We start from the raw sequence: 17,040 nt of genomic DNA, 5'->3' as shown, positions 1-17,040 counted from the left end.
AAAAGAACAATGGGACAGAATAGAGAACCCACAAAGAAATCCACCAATTTATTGCCAACTGATTTTCAACAAAGGCACGAAGAACATACAGTGGGGAAAGGACACCCTCTTTAAGAAATGGTGCTGGGAAACTGGCTATCCATATGCAGAAGAATGAAAATAGACCCCTACCTCTCAGCATATACAAAAATCAACTCAAAAGAGAGACTTAAATCTACGACCCCCCCACAACTATAAAACCACTACAGGAAAACACAGGAGAAACCCTCCAGGACACTGGTCTAGGCAAAAATGTTATGGCTAAGACTTCAAAAACACAAGTAAAAGAACAAAAATAGACAAATGGGACTATATTAAGAAAAAGCTGGTCGGGCATGGTGGATCACACCTGTAATCCCAGCACTTTGGGAGGCCGATGCGGGCGGATCACAAGGTCAAGAGATTGAGACCATCCTGGCCAATGTGGTAAAACCCTGTCTCTACTAAAAAATACAAAAATTAGCTGGGCGTGGTAGCGCACACCTGTAGTCCCAGCTACTCGGGAAGCTGAGGCAAGAGAATCGCTTAAACCCGGGGGGTGGAGGTTACAGTGAGCCAAGAACACACCACTGCACTCCAGCCTGGTGCCTGGCGACAAAGTGAGGCTCTGTCTCAAAAGAAAAAAAAAGAAAGAAAGAAACAAAAAGCTTCAGCACAGCAAAGGAAACAATCAATATAGTGAAGAGAGCCTGCAGAATGGGAGAAAATATCTGCAAATTATTCATCTGACAAGGGACCAACACTCAGATTATAAAGGAAATCAAATAAATCAACAGCAAAAACAAAAAAAAAAAACCCAGAAAACAAATAATCTCATTACAAAGTGGGCAAAGGGTGTGAACAGACATTTCTCAAAAGATGTCATATAAATGGACAACAGGTATATGAAAAACTGTTCAACATCACTAATCATCAGAGGAGTGCAAATCAAAACCACAAGAAGATATCATCTTAGCACAGTTAGAATGGCTATTATCCAAAAGAAAGTAACAAATGATGGCAAGGATGTGGAGAGAAGGGAGCTACTATAACTTAGGTGGGAATGTCAATCAGTATACAGTCATTATGAAAAATTATGGAGGTTTCTCAAAAAACTGAAAACAAAACTACCATATGAGCCAGTAATCCCACTACTAGGTATTTATGCAAAAGACATAAAATCACCATATTAACAGGGTACCTACCTCCATGTTTATTATAGCACTATTCACAACAGCCAAGATATGGAATCAGTCTAAGTATCCATCAAAGATGAATGGATAAAGACATCATGAAAAAAAAAAAAAAAAAAAAGACTGAAATCCTCCCATCAGCGGCAACATGGATGGAACTGGAGGTCATGATGTTAAATGAAATAAGCCAAGTACAGAAAGACAAATATCCCATATTCTCACTCATATGTGGGAGCTAAAAAAGTTGATCTTACGGAGGTAGAAAGTAGAATGATAAGTTACCCGAGGCTGGGAAGAGTGAGAGGGAGGGATCAACAGAGTTTGGTTAATGGGATAGAAAAGCAGTTAAATATATAGAATAAATCCTAGTGTTTTATACAGTAGGGTGGCTATACTAACAATTAACTATATATTTCAAAATAGCTATAAGAGATGATATAAAATGTTCCCAACACAAAGAAATGGTAAATGTTTGGGGTGATAGATAGCTTAAACACCCTCATTTGATCATTACACATTGAATGAACCTATTAAAACATTACATGTACTCAATAATATGTACAATTATTATGAATTAATTTAAAATTTTTCTGTTGCAGTGAAAATCATTTGGTTAAGAATATCACACTCTGGCTGGGCACAGTGGCTCACATCTGTAATCCCAGCACTTTGAGAGGCCAAGGAAGGTAGATCACTTGAGGCCAGGAGTTTGAGACCAGCCTGGCCAACACGGTAAAACCCCATCCCTACTAAAAATACAAAAATTAGCTGGGTGTAGTCGCACATGCCTGTAATCTCAGCTACTCAGGAGGCTGAGACAGGAGAATCACTGAACTCGGGAGACAGAGGCTGCAGTAAGCTGAGATTGTGTCACTGCACTCCAGCCTGGGCAACAAAGTGAGACCCTGTCTCAAAAAAAAAAAAAAAAAAAAAAAAAAAAATCAGACTCTAGAAATATTATGACTAAACTCTATCAGATAGGTCTTAATGACAGTTTTCACAGTTTAACCCACTCGAAGGCATCAAATATAACGTGCGCTTACTGCACTCAGTAACGTAAAACCACTTCAGAAACTGAAAGCCAACAATGGTAGTAGCATTAATTCTCACGAAATCTAAAGAAGTGAATAAACTGTGAAATATACTATACCTCCCTGTCTCACAATTGTCATACTCTTTTCTAAAATTCGGGATGCTGCCCAAAATGTGCCAGCAGGAATCTCTTCTTCCTACTACCTTAAGTAGTGTTACTGACCTGCATTTTCAATACACACTCACGCATTGCTTAATAACAGAGATATGCTCTGAGAAATGTGTCCCTAGGTGATTTCCTCATTGCGTGAACGTCATAGAGTGTACTAACACAAACCTCGTGGGATAGCCTACTTTACACCTGCCTACATGGGATAGTGTATTGCTCCTAGGCTACAAACCTGCACAGCATGTTACTGTACTGAATACTGCAGGCCAGTGTCAGCACGTGGTCATTATTTGTGTATCTAAATATATCTAAACACAGAAAAGGTATATAAAAATACAGTAGTCATCCCTTGATATATGCAGAGGATTGGTTCTAGGGCCCACCAACCCCTGAGAGCCCCCTACCCCAACATGTACCAAAATCTGTACCTACTCAAGTCCCACAGTTGGCCCTGCTGAACCTGCGTATACAAAAAGCCCTCCCTTTCTACATGTGAGTTTCAAACCCTGAGAATACTGTATTTTCCATCCACATTTCATTGAAAAAAATCCGCATATAAGTAGATGGAAGCTGTGCAGTTGGAACCCTGTTGTTCAGGAGTCTAATTTATTATCATCTTGTGAGGCCGTCATCATATATGCAGTCTGCTACTGACTGGAATGTCAATATATAATACACGACCACAATTTAGAGAAATAAAGTACCTAAACTTGCAATATTTTCTCTCAAATATGCTGGGAGAAAGTGATGAAATCATTCTGAAAAACACTACACAAAAAATTATAAAAATTCATATGTAACTTATACTTGGCCATTATTATTATGCACATTTTTCCTGTAATAGAGAGTAAACATGAATTTACATGCATTTTGTTTTTCAAATTTCCTAAGCTGAAAGAAAGGCTTAAATGAAGGAAATATATCCACTTACTAGGAATCTTATTGTGAGATTCACAGACAAGCTACTTTTCCCACATTCCCTTACTCCAGAAAGCTAACAGGATCTCCCAGGCCAAAGCTGGCCCTTTAGCAGGAGTGTGAGGAACTGTGTGATCCATCACTGCTTCCGTGACATCTCATCCTGTCTCTAACTTCACAGTGATAACAAGCTTTGTTCTTCTTCATTTGAACTCTAGCTTTTCACTTAGCACAGCATCTAAACACATTCCCTAATATGTGCCTTCTCCTGCTACTCCTTTCTAATTCCTGCCCAATGTCTCTCCTTTCTCTTTATCCAATCAGTCAAAAACATTCCTTAACTATCAGTAAGTATAACGTTAGTTACCTACTTGTAAAGAGAGGAGAAAAAGCCATGAAAAGCAATGTAGTATAGAAGACGAGAACTGAAAATCAGGGTACCTGAGTTTTAGTTCGACACTAACTATTAAGCTATGTGACCATCACCTAATTTGGCTCTAAGTAATTTTCATTTCCTCTTCTGAAAAATGATGGGGTCAGACTATTTCAGTGACTTCCAAATTTTGTTTTACAAAACTGGGTGCCTTGGGGTTGCCAAGTGGGCCAAGGAGAATGAACTGGCTGAAGGGAGGGGAAAAAAATCCCATTTTTAACTATTTTCTGTACCATAAATTCTAAATGAAATTTCATCTCGAAAAACAAAAAAGGTTTAGAAATCATTGGATTAATTAAATTCTAAGGGTCCTTCCAGGTCTAAAATGTAGCAGATCTCTAAATAAAGCACACATAAAAAAACCTTTCAATCACAGATCCTTTCTAAATACCAATTCTATATTTTCAAAACTTCTTGATCGGCATATATCTATTTTTAAAAATTACCTGGCAGAACATTAGACCATGAAATTCCACTATCAAACCAGATGTCCAAAATATCCTGACTTGGCACATATTCCAAGGCATCAGGACCACCAACCTAATAAGATAATGTAAAAGCACGTTAGTTAAACAAAGATCACAATATAGATAATAAAAACTGCATCCCAAAAGTCTTCAGAAAATGAAATACAACCATGAAATTCACATTTTTAGATGAAATTTACAATATTTTTAAGCATTTCACGGTTAAGTACAACTCCCTCCAATCACATTTAAAAGTATCTACAGCCACTGAATTACACATTTACCCGTGTAATATGTATCGCTTTCTATTTTCTTGAAATTAGCTTTAAATTTGGAAATTTTAATGTGTGATACAATCAGCTAACTCTACTACAAATCTCCAAAGGCCTGATATAACATTAGACACTGTTCTCTCACAGTAATAATTACATGAGCTTAATCAACCAAATCAGTCAAAATCAATCAATCCTGGCCCTCAATAAGGTAACAACTGACCCTCACATTCCACTACTATATGAAACACCACATTTTGTTTTGTTTTGTGTTTTTGAGATGTAGTCTCTCTCTGTCACCCAGGCTGGAGTGCAGTGGCATGATCTTGGCTCACCACAACCTCCACCTCCTGGGTTCAAGCAATTCTCCTGCCTCCGCCTCCTAAGTAGCTGAGACTACAGGCGTGCACCACCAAGCCTGGTTAATTTTTTTTTTTTTTTTTTTCTCCACCTCCTGGGTTCAAGCAATTCTCCTGCCTCCGCCTCCTAAGTAGCTGAGACTACAGGCGTGCACCACCAAGCCTGGTTAATTTTTTTTTTTTTTTTTTGGCAGAGACAAGGTTTTACCATGTTGGCCAGGCTAGTTTTGAATTCCTGACCTCAGGTGATCCACCCGCCTCAGACTCCAAAGTGCTGAGACTACAGCTGTGCACCACTGCACCCAACCTAACACTATACTGTTTTTTGGGGACAGGGTCTTACTCTGTCACCTAGGCTGCAGTGCAGTGGTGCAATCTCGGCTCGCTGCAACCTGTCTCCCAGGCTCAAGCCATTCTCCCACCTCAACCTCCCAAGTAGCTGGGGCTACAGGCACATGCCACCATGCCTGGGTAAACTTTGTATTTTTTGTAGAGACAGGGTTTTGCCATATTGCCCAGGCTGGTCTTGAACTCATGGACTCAAGCTATCTGCCTGTCTCACTTTCCAAAGGGGTGGGACTACAGGTGTGAGTCATGACGCCCAGTCTTAAATACTACACCTCTATAGCTAAACAAAATGTCCATTTTCAAACTGCATTAGCTACTAATTTACAGCGAATATATTTGTTAACTTTATGTAAGATAGCTTTTTAACCCTCAAGAATCTCTCATGTTGTCATTAAGTCCTGTAATATAGGACTGTAATAAAGGCTGTTAAATACAAACAGAAATTTACCTCAGATAAGACTTCTTTTGGAAGAAGTTGCTCAGGGGGAAGAGTCCACCAGATATCACTGCCGTGCTGTTCCACTAGTTTAACAATATGCTCAATAGTTTGGCTATTCAGGGGGACATGGCAGAATTGTTCAATTAATTACTGTGAAGAATAACATTTTCAAATTAACAAACAGTGATTTTTTTTCCTAACTTTTTCCTCAAACCTTAGTTTGAAGAAAAAAACTTCTATCATTTCAAATTCAATATAAATTAAAAAATGATTATACATATCCCTAAAAAGAAAAAAAAGTCTTCTGACCACCCTGTTTCAGTTCTGATTTAGCTATTTCTACCAATCTATTTTCTATCCAGGTACATACTTGAAACCTCCTAATGATCTTTCCTCTTCTGATTTCTAACTAAATTAAACCAACTCATTCTCTCATTCTACCTTTGAAAGATTACAGCGGTTCCCACTGACACTGTTATCAGTCCAACCTCATTTCCTCAAAACTAGACTGATGCAATCAATGGTCTGAGAGGACTTCCCCCTTCCCTCATCCCTTTAAATTTACAAAACAGACCTTGAAATAAATGCATTCCGAAACTTCTTTTATCACACTAATAATCTGCTTGAAAACTTTCCAGGACTCCCTCCCTGCTTACAGGCATCTGCGTAAGTGGCAATGCCATACTAGAGCAGGACTGTGATGACAGATATCAAGGCTTAGATTCTGACTGTTGCTTTGTATTTATATGACCATGGACAAATACCAAAACTTCTTTAAGACTTGGCTTTCCCTTCTGTTGTGAATAATCTCATTCATTTGTTCAAAAATTATGCAATACCTCCGGTGCCTTGAGCACAGTTGTAGGCACTGGAGATACAGCAGTTGGCAAAATACACAAGATCCCTGCCCTCACGAAACTTACATTGTAAGTAATTCTAGACACTTCCCTCAGAACGACTACAAACTAAATGAGACTATACACATAAAACTTAGTACAGTGCTTAACACATGACAGAAAGCCAACAAATCCCTATCAAATAAACAAAGCTTGTTGTACCTTTGGGAAGATAAACAATAATAAATGATTTGAAAATTAAACTCAGGGAAAAGAATCATACTATATTTTCTCACGAGAATAACACACTTTTAATTTATTAGAATACTGAATTTATTATTGCAGCTTTGCTGCTATTACAGCTTCCTTTGGTTGTTTTTCATTTAGTCATAGTACATATAATGGCCAAGAGCATGGACCCTGACAGCAGGGGGCTTTGGCTTAATTTCTGGCACCACCACTTGAACCCGGGCAAGGCACTTAGCATTTCTACCTCAGTTTCCCCATTTGTAAAACACAAATAGTAAAACATCATTAAGAGACTTTCTATGAATATTAACTGAGTTAATATATATAAAACACATAGAACAATACCTGGCACATTTAAATATTATATAAGCATTATTCAAACTGATTATTTGATGTCAGGTCTGGGCCTGATAATTCACAGATAAATGAAGTGTTTACCAAAAATTGTTGTGGAAAGCAAAAATCAAATGAGTACAAATTAAATATGCTCCACAAATCTAAATTTGAAACACCTTACAAAGGCTGTATATCACTAAGTTGGTATTTTAGGAAGGACAGATTTAAAACGTCAAAAATTGTTGTGGAAAGCAAAAATCAAATGAGTACAAATTAAATATGCTCCACAAATCTAAATTTGAAACACCTTACAAAGGCTGTATATCACTAAGTTGGTATTTTAGGAAGGACAGATTTAAAAAGTATCATGCTACCATCATGTACTTTGAAGAACTTAAAAATAATGAGTAAAATGGGCATAAATGCATGTTTCTAAGACAGTCACTCATTTTAGATGGACTTTAACAGTAAAGATAAACTTTTGTTATCAGACCATAAAAACTTTATGTAATAACTACCTAGTTATATGACAATAGTATTTAGTCGCATATTATTATTTTATATAGTTTGTCCAGAACATTTTCCGTTAAGAAAATATGAATATGTTATAATACAAAAATCTGAATAACTCTAAATACCAAAAGAAAAAACAAAGCCGACCATAAAAGAGATACTAGTAAAGTACATTTACATCCATATATACACACAATTATAGTAGGTAATACTGTTTACACTAACGAAACTCTCATTAAAAAATAATTCTAAAAATCGGTGTCATTTTGCCTTTCTTTTTTGCAACGTTATCCTTAGATGGCAAGTTTAGGTAGAGAGTAAAATAAAACAGTAAAACAGTTTTAAATATACTGGAAAAACAGATAAAAATAATATCGAAGTAAAACTAAATGGCTGAAATTTCATATTAATTTAGCAAATATGGTAAAAATGTTAGGATAAAGATTATTAACCAAAGCACGTATACATACACCACACATCTTTTTCAAAGCACTTTACAAGCACTTGCTAACTGGGTTCACAGAAATACATAGTGGGTCTTGACAGATGATTTGTTCTGCACCTAAAGGTTCCTTTTACAAAGCTAAGCAAGTAACAGTTAAAACCAGGGCTTGAAATTTACATAGGTTGGTACTGTTTTTACTTCTTTATTCTCCCTCTCTAACTCATCTATAAAGACAACACTGTAACTGAACTCACTGGAGTTTGCTAAGCAATGGCAAAAAGGCTCTTTTACTCAGGCATAATGAAGACTGTGTATCAGAGATGAAGTTAGGAACTAGGCAGTCTCAGGAGATTAGTGTGTTGACATGGCAAGCTCCAAGTCCAAAGACCAGACTCTACCTGTGACTTACTGGATAATGATAAGAATAAATCATTTCAGTTTCTGTAAACACTGGAAAAAGCTGTGACAAAGACAGCTAGGTGAAAATTTTTATTCTTAAAATTCCTAATAACTAAAGAGAGATGAGTAACCTTATGACTATAGATGAAACATATCCATTTTATTTTATTTTAATTAACTAAGTTTTTTGAGACAAGGTGTCACTCTGTGGCCCAGGCTGGATTGCAGTGGCATGATCATAGCTCACTTAAAGTCCTGAACTCCTGCATCAACTAACCTTCCTGCCTCAGCCTCCTGAGTAGCTGGGACTACAGGCCCATGCCAACATGCCCTGTTCATTTTTTTCTTCCCTCTAGAGATGGGGATCTGCTTTGCTGCTCAGGCTCGTCTTAAACGCCTGGCCTCATGCAATCCTCAGGCCTCAGCCTCCCAAAATGCTAAGATTATGGGTTGTGAGCTACCACACTCAGCTCCACATTCATATTTTAGAGCTAAATTCAACTTTAATAAAACTAAGCTCTTTTTCATATTCTTAGCCAGGTACAGTGGCTCATGACTGTACTCCTAGTACTTTGGGAGGCCAAGGCAGGAGGATCACTTGAGCCCAGGAGTTCAAGACCATTATTGTAAAAAATTATTATTTAATAAAATAAAGTTATTTTTCATATTCTTAAATATCAGAAAATTCAATTACATTTTAAATATTATTTAACTATATTCAAGTAACCTACTGAGTCTATAACTAAAAGCTTTGAGAAAGAAAGAGTCCAATTTTGCTGTTGGCATGTTATCAAGGCAACTGTAAAATCCCACCAAGTTTAGTCAAACACCTCTAGTCTAAAATTCATTTTAATTGCCACATTTTCTTTAATATTAGTAATTTACTTAGATGTAGAATATATTTTAGTATAAGAAATGTAATTTTGTGCTTTATATACACTTTACTTGTAAGTTTAAAATAACCTTTTAGGCCGGGCGCGGTGGCTCATGCCTGTAATCCCAGCACTTTGGGAGGCCGAGGCGGGCAGATCAGGAGGTCAAGAGATCAAAACCATCCTAGCCAACATGGTGAAACCCCCTCTCTACTAAAAAATACAAAAATTAGCTGGGCGTGGTGGTGCACACCTGTAGTCCCAGCTACTCAGGAGGCTGACACAAGAGAATTGCTTGAACCCGGGAGGCAGAGGTTGCAGTGAGCTGAGATTGTGCCACTGCACTCTAGCATGGCACCTAGTGACAGAGCAAGACTGTCTCAAAAGAAAAAAAAACTTTTTAAAAAACGGACAAAAGTCTCTTAGTAAGGAGGAAAGGTTTTTGGTTTTTCTTTTAGCTTATCTAATTATACTTATGTGAAACAATGTAACTACACATTAGCTACACCAATGAAAAGCAATCCTACAATCACTTTTAAAAATCCAATTTCAAAAAGGCTATTGTAAATAAAACAACACAGTTAAGTTTTCCTTGTTATTTATGTATATAAATCAGAACAAAAGAGAAATTTGTTCAATGTATTCAAAAGAAACATGAAATATTTTTAAGGGCAGAAGCTTTATCTCATTAAGAGAGCAAGTCTCACTAATATTTAAAGAACAAGACTTCCTTCCTTACTTTATATTGTAAAATATGAAAACACCATGTACTAAAGTTTACTAAATGTACTTTAGTAAACAGTATGTTCTGTAATTCAGTTCTATTTTGAGACTGTAGACAAATTATTTATATTTTAAAACAATAAGATAAAGTCAACTTTAAAATGAGAAGAAAAACCCAACAATATGTTTAATTAGATTTAGTCATTCCATAATGCATACATATTTCAAAACATGTTGTACATAATAAATATATGCAATTTTTGTCAAATAAATTAATTTTGGGCAGGCACAGTGGCGCACACCTGTAATCCTAGCACTTTGGAAGGCTGGGGTGGGTGGATCGCTTGAGCTCAAAAGTTCAAGACCAGCCTGGGCAACATAGCAAAACCCTGTCTCTAAAAAAATACAAAAATGAGCCAGGCATGGTGATACATGACTGTAGTCTCAGCTACTTGGAGGTGAGGGGTGTTGAGGCAGAAGGATCACTTGAACACGGGAGGCGGAGGTTGCAGGGTTGCAGTGAGCTGAGATTGCAGCACTGCACTCCAGCCTGGGTGACAGAGTAAGATCCTGTTCAAAAAAAATTAAAAAAAGGCTGGGCACAGTGGCTCACACCTGTAATCCCAGCACTTGGGGAGGCCAAGGTAGGCAGATCAGGAGGTTAAGAGATCAAGACCATCCTGGCCAACATGGTGAAACCTCGTCTCTACTCAAAATACAAAAATTAGCTGGGCATGGTGGCACACAGCTGTAATCCCAGCTACTCAGGAGGCTGAGGCAGGAGAATTACTTGAACCTGGGAGGCACAGGTTGAAGTGAGCTAAGATCACACCATTGCACTCCAGCCTGGGCCACAGAGTGAGACTCCGTCTCAAAACAAAAAGAAAAATTAATTTTAATAAATAAACCAAAATTTATAACAAACAAAAATACAGATTTCTAAGACAAAAACATCCTCACAATCCAAACAAATGAAAATTTAAGTGCACAGAATTGGTATCACCAAAAGAAAGCTTTCTCTAGCCTTATACTCTGGTAGTCTGAATTTCTGTAAAAAGTGTGATAGAGATTTTGAAAACAAAAATTACAATAAAAATAGACATATAACCCGCAAACTTGAGCTAGGTATAATGATGATAAAAACAAAGATGAATTTAATGTTTAAACAAAATTTGAAAAAATAATTTGAAAAAAATATATAAAGTTAACAGTGAACAAGTGTTCAAAAGATACTCATTACAGAGATATGACAAAAATCTTGCAAAATCCAAAGGTTGAATACATTATGTTCATTTGATACTAGGCAACCATTAGGAGCTAAGCTGACATTTTTAACAGGTGCATATTCATTCTTCTATCACTAACTTAAATTACATCTTCTTTTGTATATCATTATGTTCCTTTATAAAAACAACTGTATTGGACATCTTATATACCTATCTCCATACAAGAGACACCAGTCCTCTTATTTCCTTTGGCAAATACTTAGAAGTGGAATTTTTTTTAAATAATGAAACTGAGATAATACTTAAAAAATTTTGTACACCATTTTCTATTTCCTTGTGACATTTAATATTCTTCAAGAAAAAATACAAGAAAAACGTCTAAATTTATCTGAAATTTAAGAATTCTCCCTTTATTTCTTTAATATCCTATACTTAACACAAACACATAGTTAACTTATAACCCAAAGATCAGTATAAATGAGTGCTGATAAAAGTGGGTGAAACCACTTATCAGTATGTAATCTATATGCTTCCATCTTAATGCTGTATTTCACAAAGTAATAATTCAATCATAAAACCTTGTACTTTACTCAAAGGCCTTATCTAAACACATGCATTACGTGTTCCTTCTTAGCTTTCAATCTGTGAAATACCAGTGGGTAGCATGAGCAACTAAAACACCAACCAATCATTTTGAACTTCGCTATCAACTGGAATGAGGCTTATTTAGCGTGTTGTGGAAATTAAGCAGCATTAAGATTGCTAAGTAACAAAGAAACTACTGCTGCTATCATCCCACGGTCTTCTGTGTTTTGCCTTTAAAAGCAAAAATATTAAGGATTATTAAGACAACTCTTCTTCTGTAGAACTTACTGGAAGAATGAGGTAAGAGGCTAAATGTTTCACATTTGCTTACTAAATTTAATTCTAGAACACAGTGAAATTTGGAGGGAAAATTCTATTTTTAATTTCATCCTAGATTTATGTTTTAAAGGTAACAGGAAACTATTTTGGAGAAATTTTTCTTTAATAAAAAAATTTTTTGAACAAAAGGTTTATTGTTGTTAATTGAGAAAAAATTTGAGGTAGCTAAAGTTAACACTCAAATTATACTGGAAATTCCTTGCTTATTTTTACTAAATTTCTCATAACTTCCAGAAGTCAGGGGCTAAGTTTCCATATGTTAGCTATAACATTAATAGCATGAAAGCGATAATAACTGTCTGAAATGATGAAAGAAATTTAACCAACTTCTTTTCCTTCCTAGGTAGCCAGTGTTTCTAAATTTTATCTTTTTTATGCTAAAAATTATTTATTCTGTTTTTATTGACTAGTAACAGATTTCAACCTAACTTCTAATGGCATTATATCACAGATTCAAAAAATGATCAATTACAGTAAAGTCAGAATTGGAATTATTTCTTGAGAAAATACAAATATGATATAAAATACAAATTACACCATTAATTCAAATCACAATGAAACAGAGTTTCAAATCTACCAGTCCTTAAATGTATTTAGAACATGAATATATTGAGACTCTTCTGTGAAACAGGTTTACTTAGAGATATAGTACAGATCTCATCTAGAGCAAAAGGAATCTTCTTCTATGTTTAATGGTGTTACCAAGTGTAACAGCAACTCCATGTGGACTGTGTACCAATTTCCATTGGAGATGCTGTTACTTTTGATGGCTACCAACTTGCTACAATATAAAAGTATAATAAAGAAAGACAGAAAATTGTGGTCACTTGGAATCTGATTTGATTCTGGCAGAAACAAGATAAGCTTTCAGCCTGTTTTATAAAATTAACAAATGGTTAAGAATTAATATCAATTTTCTTAAATTCAAGTGTTATATCACCAAAAAGATCCAGTAATGGAAGAGGATAAGAGTCATCATTCAGAAATGGTATACAGGAAAATGACCTATGAATTGACAGATAATGTGGCTAAGTTTGTCTGTCATTTCTTTAGGCCAATATTCTGTATGACTGTGCTACTTCAATACCAGAAATCAACTAACACCACGCAACCAATGCATTGGCAGATACACAGAAGAATCTGTAACACTACCACGTAAATGTATTGAGTAAATAAAACATAAATATACCTAATGAAAACTCGTTTGTGTTTTTCTGACAAAGCTCATATTTATTTCACCTAACTTACTGACCAATCAACTGATGTACCATTTAATTGTCAGGATGAAATTATAGTCAAACCAGTTTGCTATATTTACAAATACATACATATGATCCACCTCAGAGTCCAGGGGGCTATTTCACTGAGGAATCCCCACCCACATCAATCACTTCAGTAAAATTCCCTAGATATCTTGCTCTCTCATAAATGAAAAAAACTTAGCCGGGCATGGTGGCATGCACCTATAGTCCCAGTTACTCAGGAGGCTGAGACAGGGGAATCACTTGAACCCAGGAGGTGGAGACTGCAGTGAGCAGAGATCGTGCCACTGTACTCCAGACTGGCCATACAGAAAACTCCGTCTCAACAAGAAAACAAAACAAAACAAAACAAAAAAATTAGCCAGGTGTAGTGGTGGGTACCTGTAGTCCCACTACTTAGGAGGCTGGGGCCGAAAATCACTTGAACTCAGGAGGCAAAGGTTGCAGTGAGCCAAGATTGCACCACTGCATTCCAGCCTACATGACAGAGCGAGGCTCTGTCTCAAAAAACAAAAAATATCTGTGGCCTGTATTTTCCCGGAACCCTAAGATAAAAATAAATAAATAAATAAAATAAAATAAATAAATGGTTCCGGGTATCTGCAGCAGAAAAAAGCCTACTTTTCAGTGTACAAGCTTTTCTATTATGAATTATTCACTATGTTATCTATTATCTTTTCAAATTAAAAAAAAATAATAATAAGGAAAGAAGAAAGAACTGGGAATATAACGCTCAGTGTAATCATGTATATTTAACTATATTATCGTTTCTTGAATTTTAAGTATCCATACAATTACATAATTCCATTTCCACTGAAAAGGAGAGAAGATTCAGAATATGAGAGTGATTCTCTTCATTTATGAAGAAAAATGACGTTTCAGGTTCACCTGCTAAATACTGTCCACCTTTGGATCCAGGATGTTTTAATCCAGCCCAATAAATTCTCATAGAAAAAAAATCAGAGCCTTTACTTCTAAGTATCAATATTTATGTAAATCTGGTTTTTAATATTTTAACTATATGAAAGAATCTTTTTTAGTTTATATTTTAGTCCCCCAAAAAGACTATTTTAGCGTATTTTATTTTAACATATATAAACAGTTCTCAATTGTCCACATTATTTTTCCATTTTTGAAGAAAAAACAACTCACTCTAAAACACTGAAAAATTTTAGAAAGCATTCTACCTGTTGATCAAGTATTCATCCTTTGTCTTATGATGAAACACAGGAATTGGAACACCCCAAGTTCTTTGCCTTGATATACACCAATATGGCCGCCTGTCCATCATGTCAACCATGGCATTCAGTGCTGATCCAGGAATAAATTTCACCTTTTTTAACAATTCCTGCATTTAATTCATAAATAAAGTCTTGTGAGAAAAGCAGAACAAAGATTCTAGACAGTGAATTTTCGAAATGCATTTCTTTCTTTTGGATGTTTGTAGCCATCCACATGCCTTTCTTACCTGCTCCTCCCCCCAAAAAAAATCTGAAAAACTAAAAGATTTCAGAGCAAATAAGGCAAAGTAAAAATGAAGCCACAAAGAACTTAATAAATAATATCAGGAGCAGACTTCACCTTTGAACAATGTTACAAAAGATTTTATGCCAATTTCCAATTTACACCAACCCTAGATCAAAACTGGTAATAAAAGCTTTCATAGAAGTATAATACTTCACTAAACTACTGTACAGTTAAAATCAATTCAAACTTGATTTCCACCATTTTTTAAGCATTTTTAAAAATGCTTAAAAAATAAATTACTGAACTGGGCGCAGTGGCCCACCGCTGTAATCCCACCACTTTGGGAGGCCGAGGTGGGTGGATCACCTAAGGTCAGGAGTTCAAGACCAGCCTGAGCAATATAGAGAAACCCCATCTTCACCAAAATTAAAAATTAGCCAGGCATGGTGCCACATGCCTGTAATCCCAGCTACTCGGGAGACTGAGGCAGGAGAATCACTTGAACCCAAGAGGCAGAGGTTGCGATAAGCTGAAATCACGCCATTGCACTCCAAACTGGGCAACAAGAGTCAAACTCCATCTCAAAAAAAATAAAAATACATAAAATAAATTACTATCGTAAGCTGCCAAAAAAGATCGCAATATACCTAATTTTACATAATATAGTTTACAATGTAGAAAACACTTTCTCAAAATAAGGCCAAGCATGTGGCTCACACCTGTAATCCTAGCATTTTGGGAGGCTGACGTGGGAGGATCACTTAAGCCCAAGAGTTCAAGGTTGCAGTGAGCTATGACCATGGCACTGCACTCCAGCCTAGGCGACAGAGCAAGAGCCTGTCTCTAAAATAAATATCTACCTATAAATAGACAAATGGATAAGTTACTTCCTATCAATAAAGCTGCTTTCCTTCACTCCCACAAAAAGGCTAAAAACTGCTACCATTTGATTTCATTTGTCAATTAGCAAAAGATGAATTGTATAGCAAAAATGTTTATTAATAGTCTCTAAAAAGGTCAAAATGTTAATTTCATTTTAAAAAATCTTTCTATCCATTAATAAAAGCATTGTTACATTTTCAGAGAAGGTTTAAATGGTTTCCTCATTCACCATTTACTACCAGAAGTCCCCTCCCCCAAAACTCTCTGTAGCACCATCTATTGGCAGAATGGCAAAATGCCTATAAATCAATTTGATTAATACTATACTTGGTTTAAAAGTATAAGAAATGTGAATATTGAATAGATACTTGATTTTGCTAAGGAATAACTACTGCTTTTTAAATGTTGTGATAATAGCATGGGATTTATGCTTTAAAGAGTTTATCTTGGGCTCACGCCTGTAATCCTAGCACTTTGAGAGGCTGAAGCAGGCAGACTGCTTTGAGCTCAGGAGTTGAAGATCAACCTAGGCAACCTGACGAAACCCTATCTCTACAAAAAATACAAAAATTAGCCAGGCGTGGTAGCACACACCTGTAGTCCCAGCTACTCAGGAGGCTGAGGTAAGAGGATCGTTTGAGCCTGGGAGGTGGAGGTTTCAGTGAGCTGAGATCACACCACTGCACTCCAGCCTGGGTGACAGAGTGAGACCCTACTTAAAAAAATAAAATAAAATAAAGCCTGGAGTTTGCTTCAAAATAATACAATTGGTAAGGGGTAAAAAGTGGATGGTAGAAGAAATGTAGATAAAAACAAAATTGGCCAGGCACTGTGGCTCACACCTGTAATCCCAGCACTTTGTGGGCAGATCACAAGGTCTGGAGTTCGAGACCAGCCTGGCCAACATGGTGAAACCCCATCTCTACTAAAAACACAAAAATTAGCTGGGCATGGTGGCACGCGCCTGTAGTCCCAGCTACTTGGGAGGCTGAGGCAGGAGAATTGCTTCAACCCAGCAGGAAGAAGTTGCAGTGAGCAGAGATCAGGGCACTGCACTCCAGCCTGGCAACAGGGCAAGACTCCATTTCAAAACAAAATAAAACAAAAACAAAATTAACCAAAAGCTCATTATTGTTGAAACTGAGTGACTGGACTACGACAATACATTATCCTATTCTCACTGCTTCTGCAAAGAACAATTTTTTTTTTTTTTTTTTTGAGACGGGGTTTCACCATGTTGGCCAGGATGCTCTTGATC

The 17,040-nt window shown here is 36.4% G+C and overlaps 1 protein-coding gene across 2 annotated transcripts in view; it reads right to left on the bottom strand.

The window, feature by feature from the left end:
- IARS2 (isoleucyl-tRNA synthetase 2, mitochondrial) overlaps positions 1-17,040 on the bottom strand; it is a 58,961-nt gene that overhangs the window by 16,820 nt on the left and 25,101 nt on the right. For both annotated transcript variants that reach the window (XM_017526332.2, XM_017526333.2), the window contains exons 12-14: positions 14,621-14,781; positions 5,658-5,760; positions 4,210-4,303 (exon numbers count right to left, since the gene is read on the bottom strand). In XM_017526332.2, the coding sequence (XP_017381821.1) occupies positions 4,210-4,303; positions 5,658-5,760; positions 14,621-14,781 (358 nt within the window). The remainder of the gene's footprint in view (positions 1-4,209; positions 4,304-5,657; positions 5,761-14,620; positions 14,782-17,040) is intronic.

Source organism: Cebus imitator, unplaced genomic scaffold (assembly GCF_001604975.1).
Source record: "Cebus imitator isolate Cc_AM_T3 unplaced genomic scaffold, Cebus_imitator-1.0 Scaffold42, whole genome shotgun sequence".
Classification (NCBI taxonomy): domain Eukaryota; kingdom Metazoa; phylum Chordata; class Mammalia; order Primates; family Cebidae; genus Cebus; species Cebus imitator.
The sequence above is the reverse complement of the archived record's forward strand: the minus strand, read 5'-3'. Positions and strand labels throughout refer to the sequence as shown.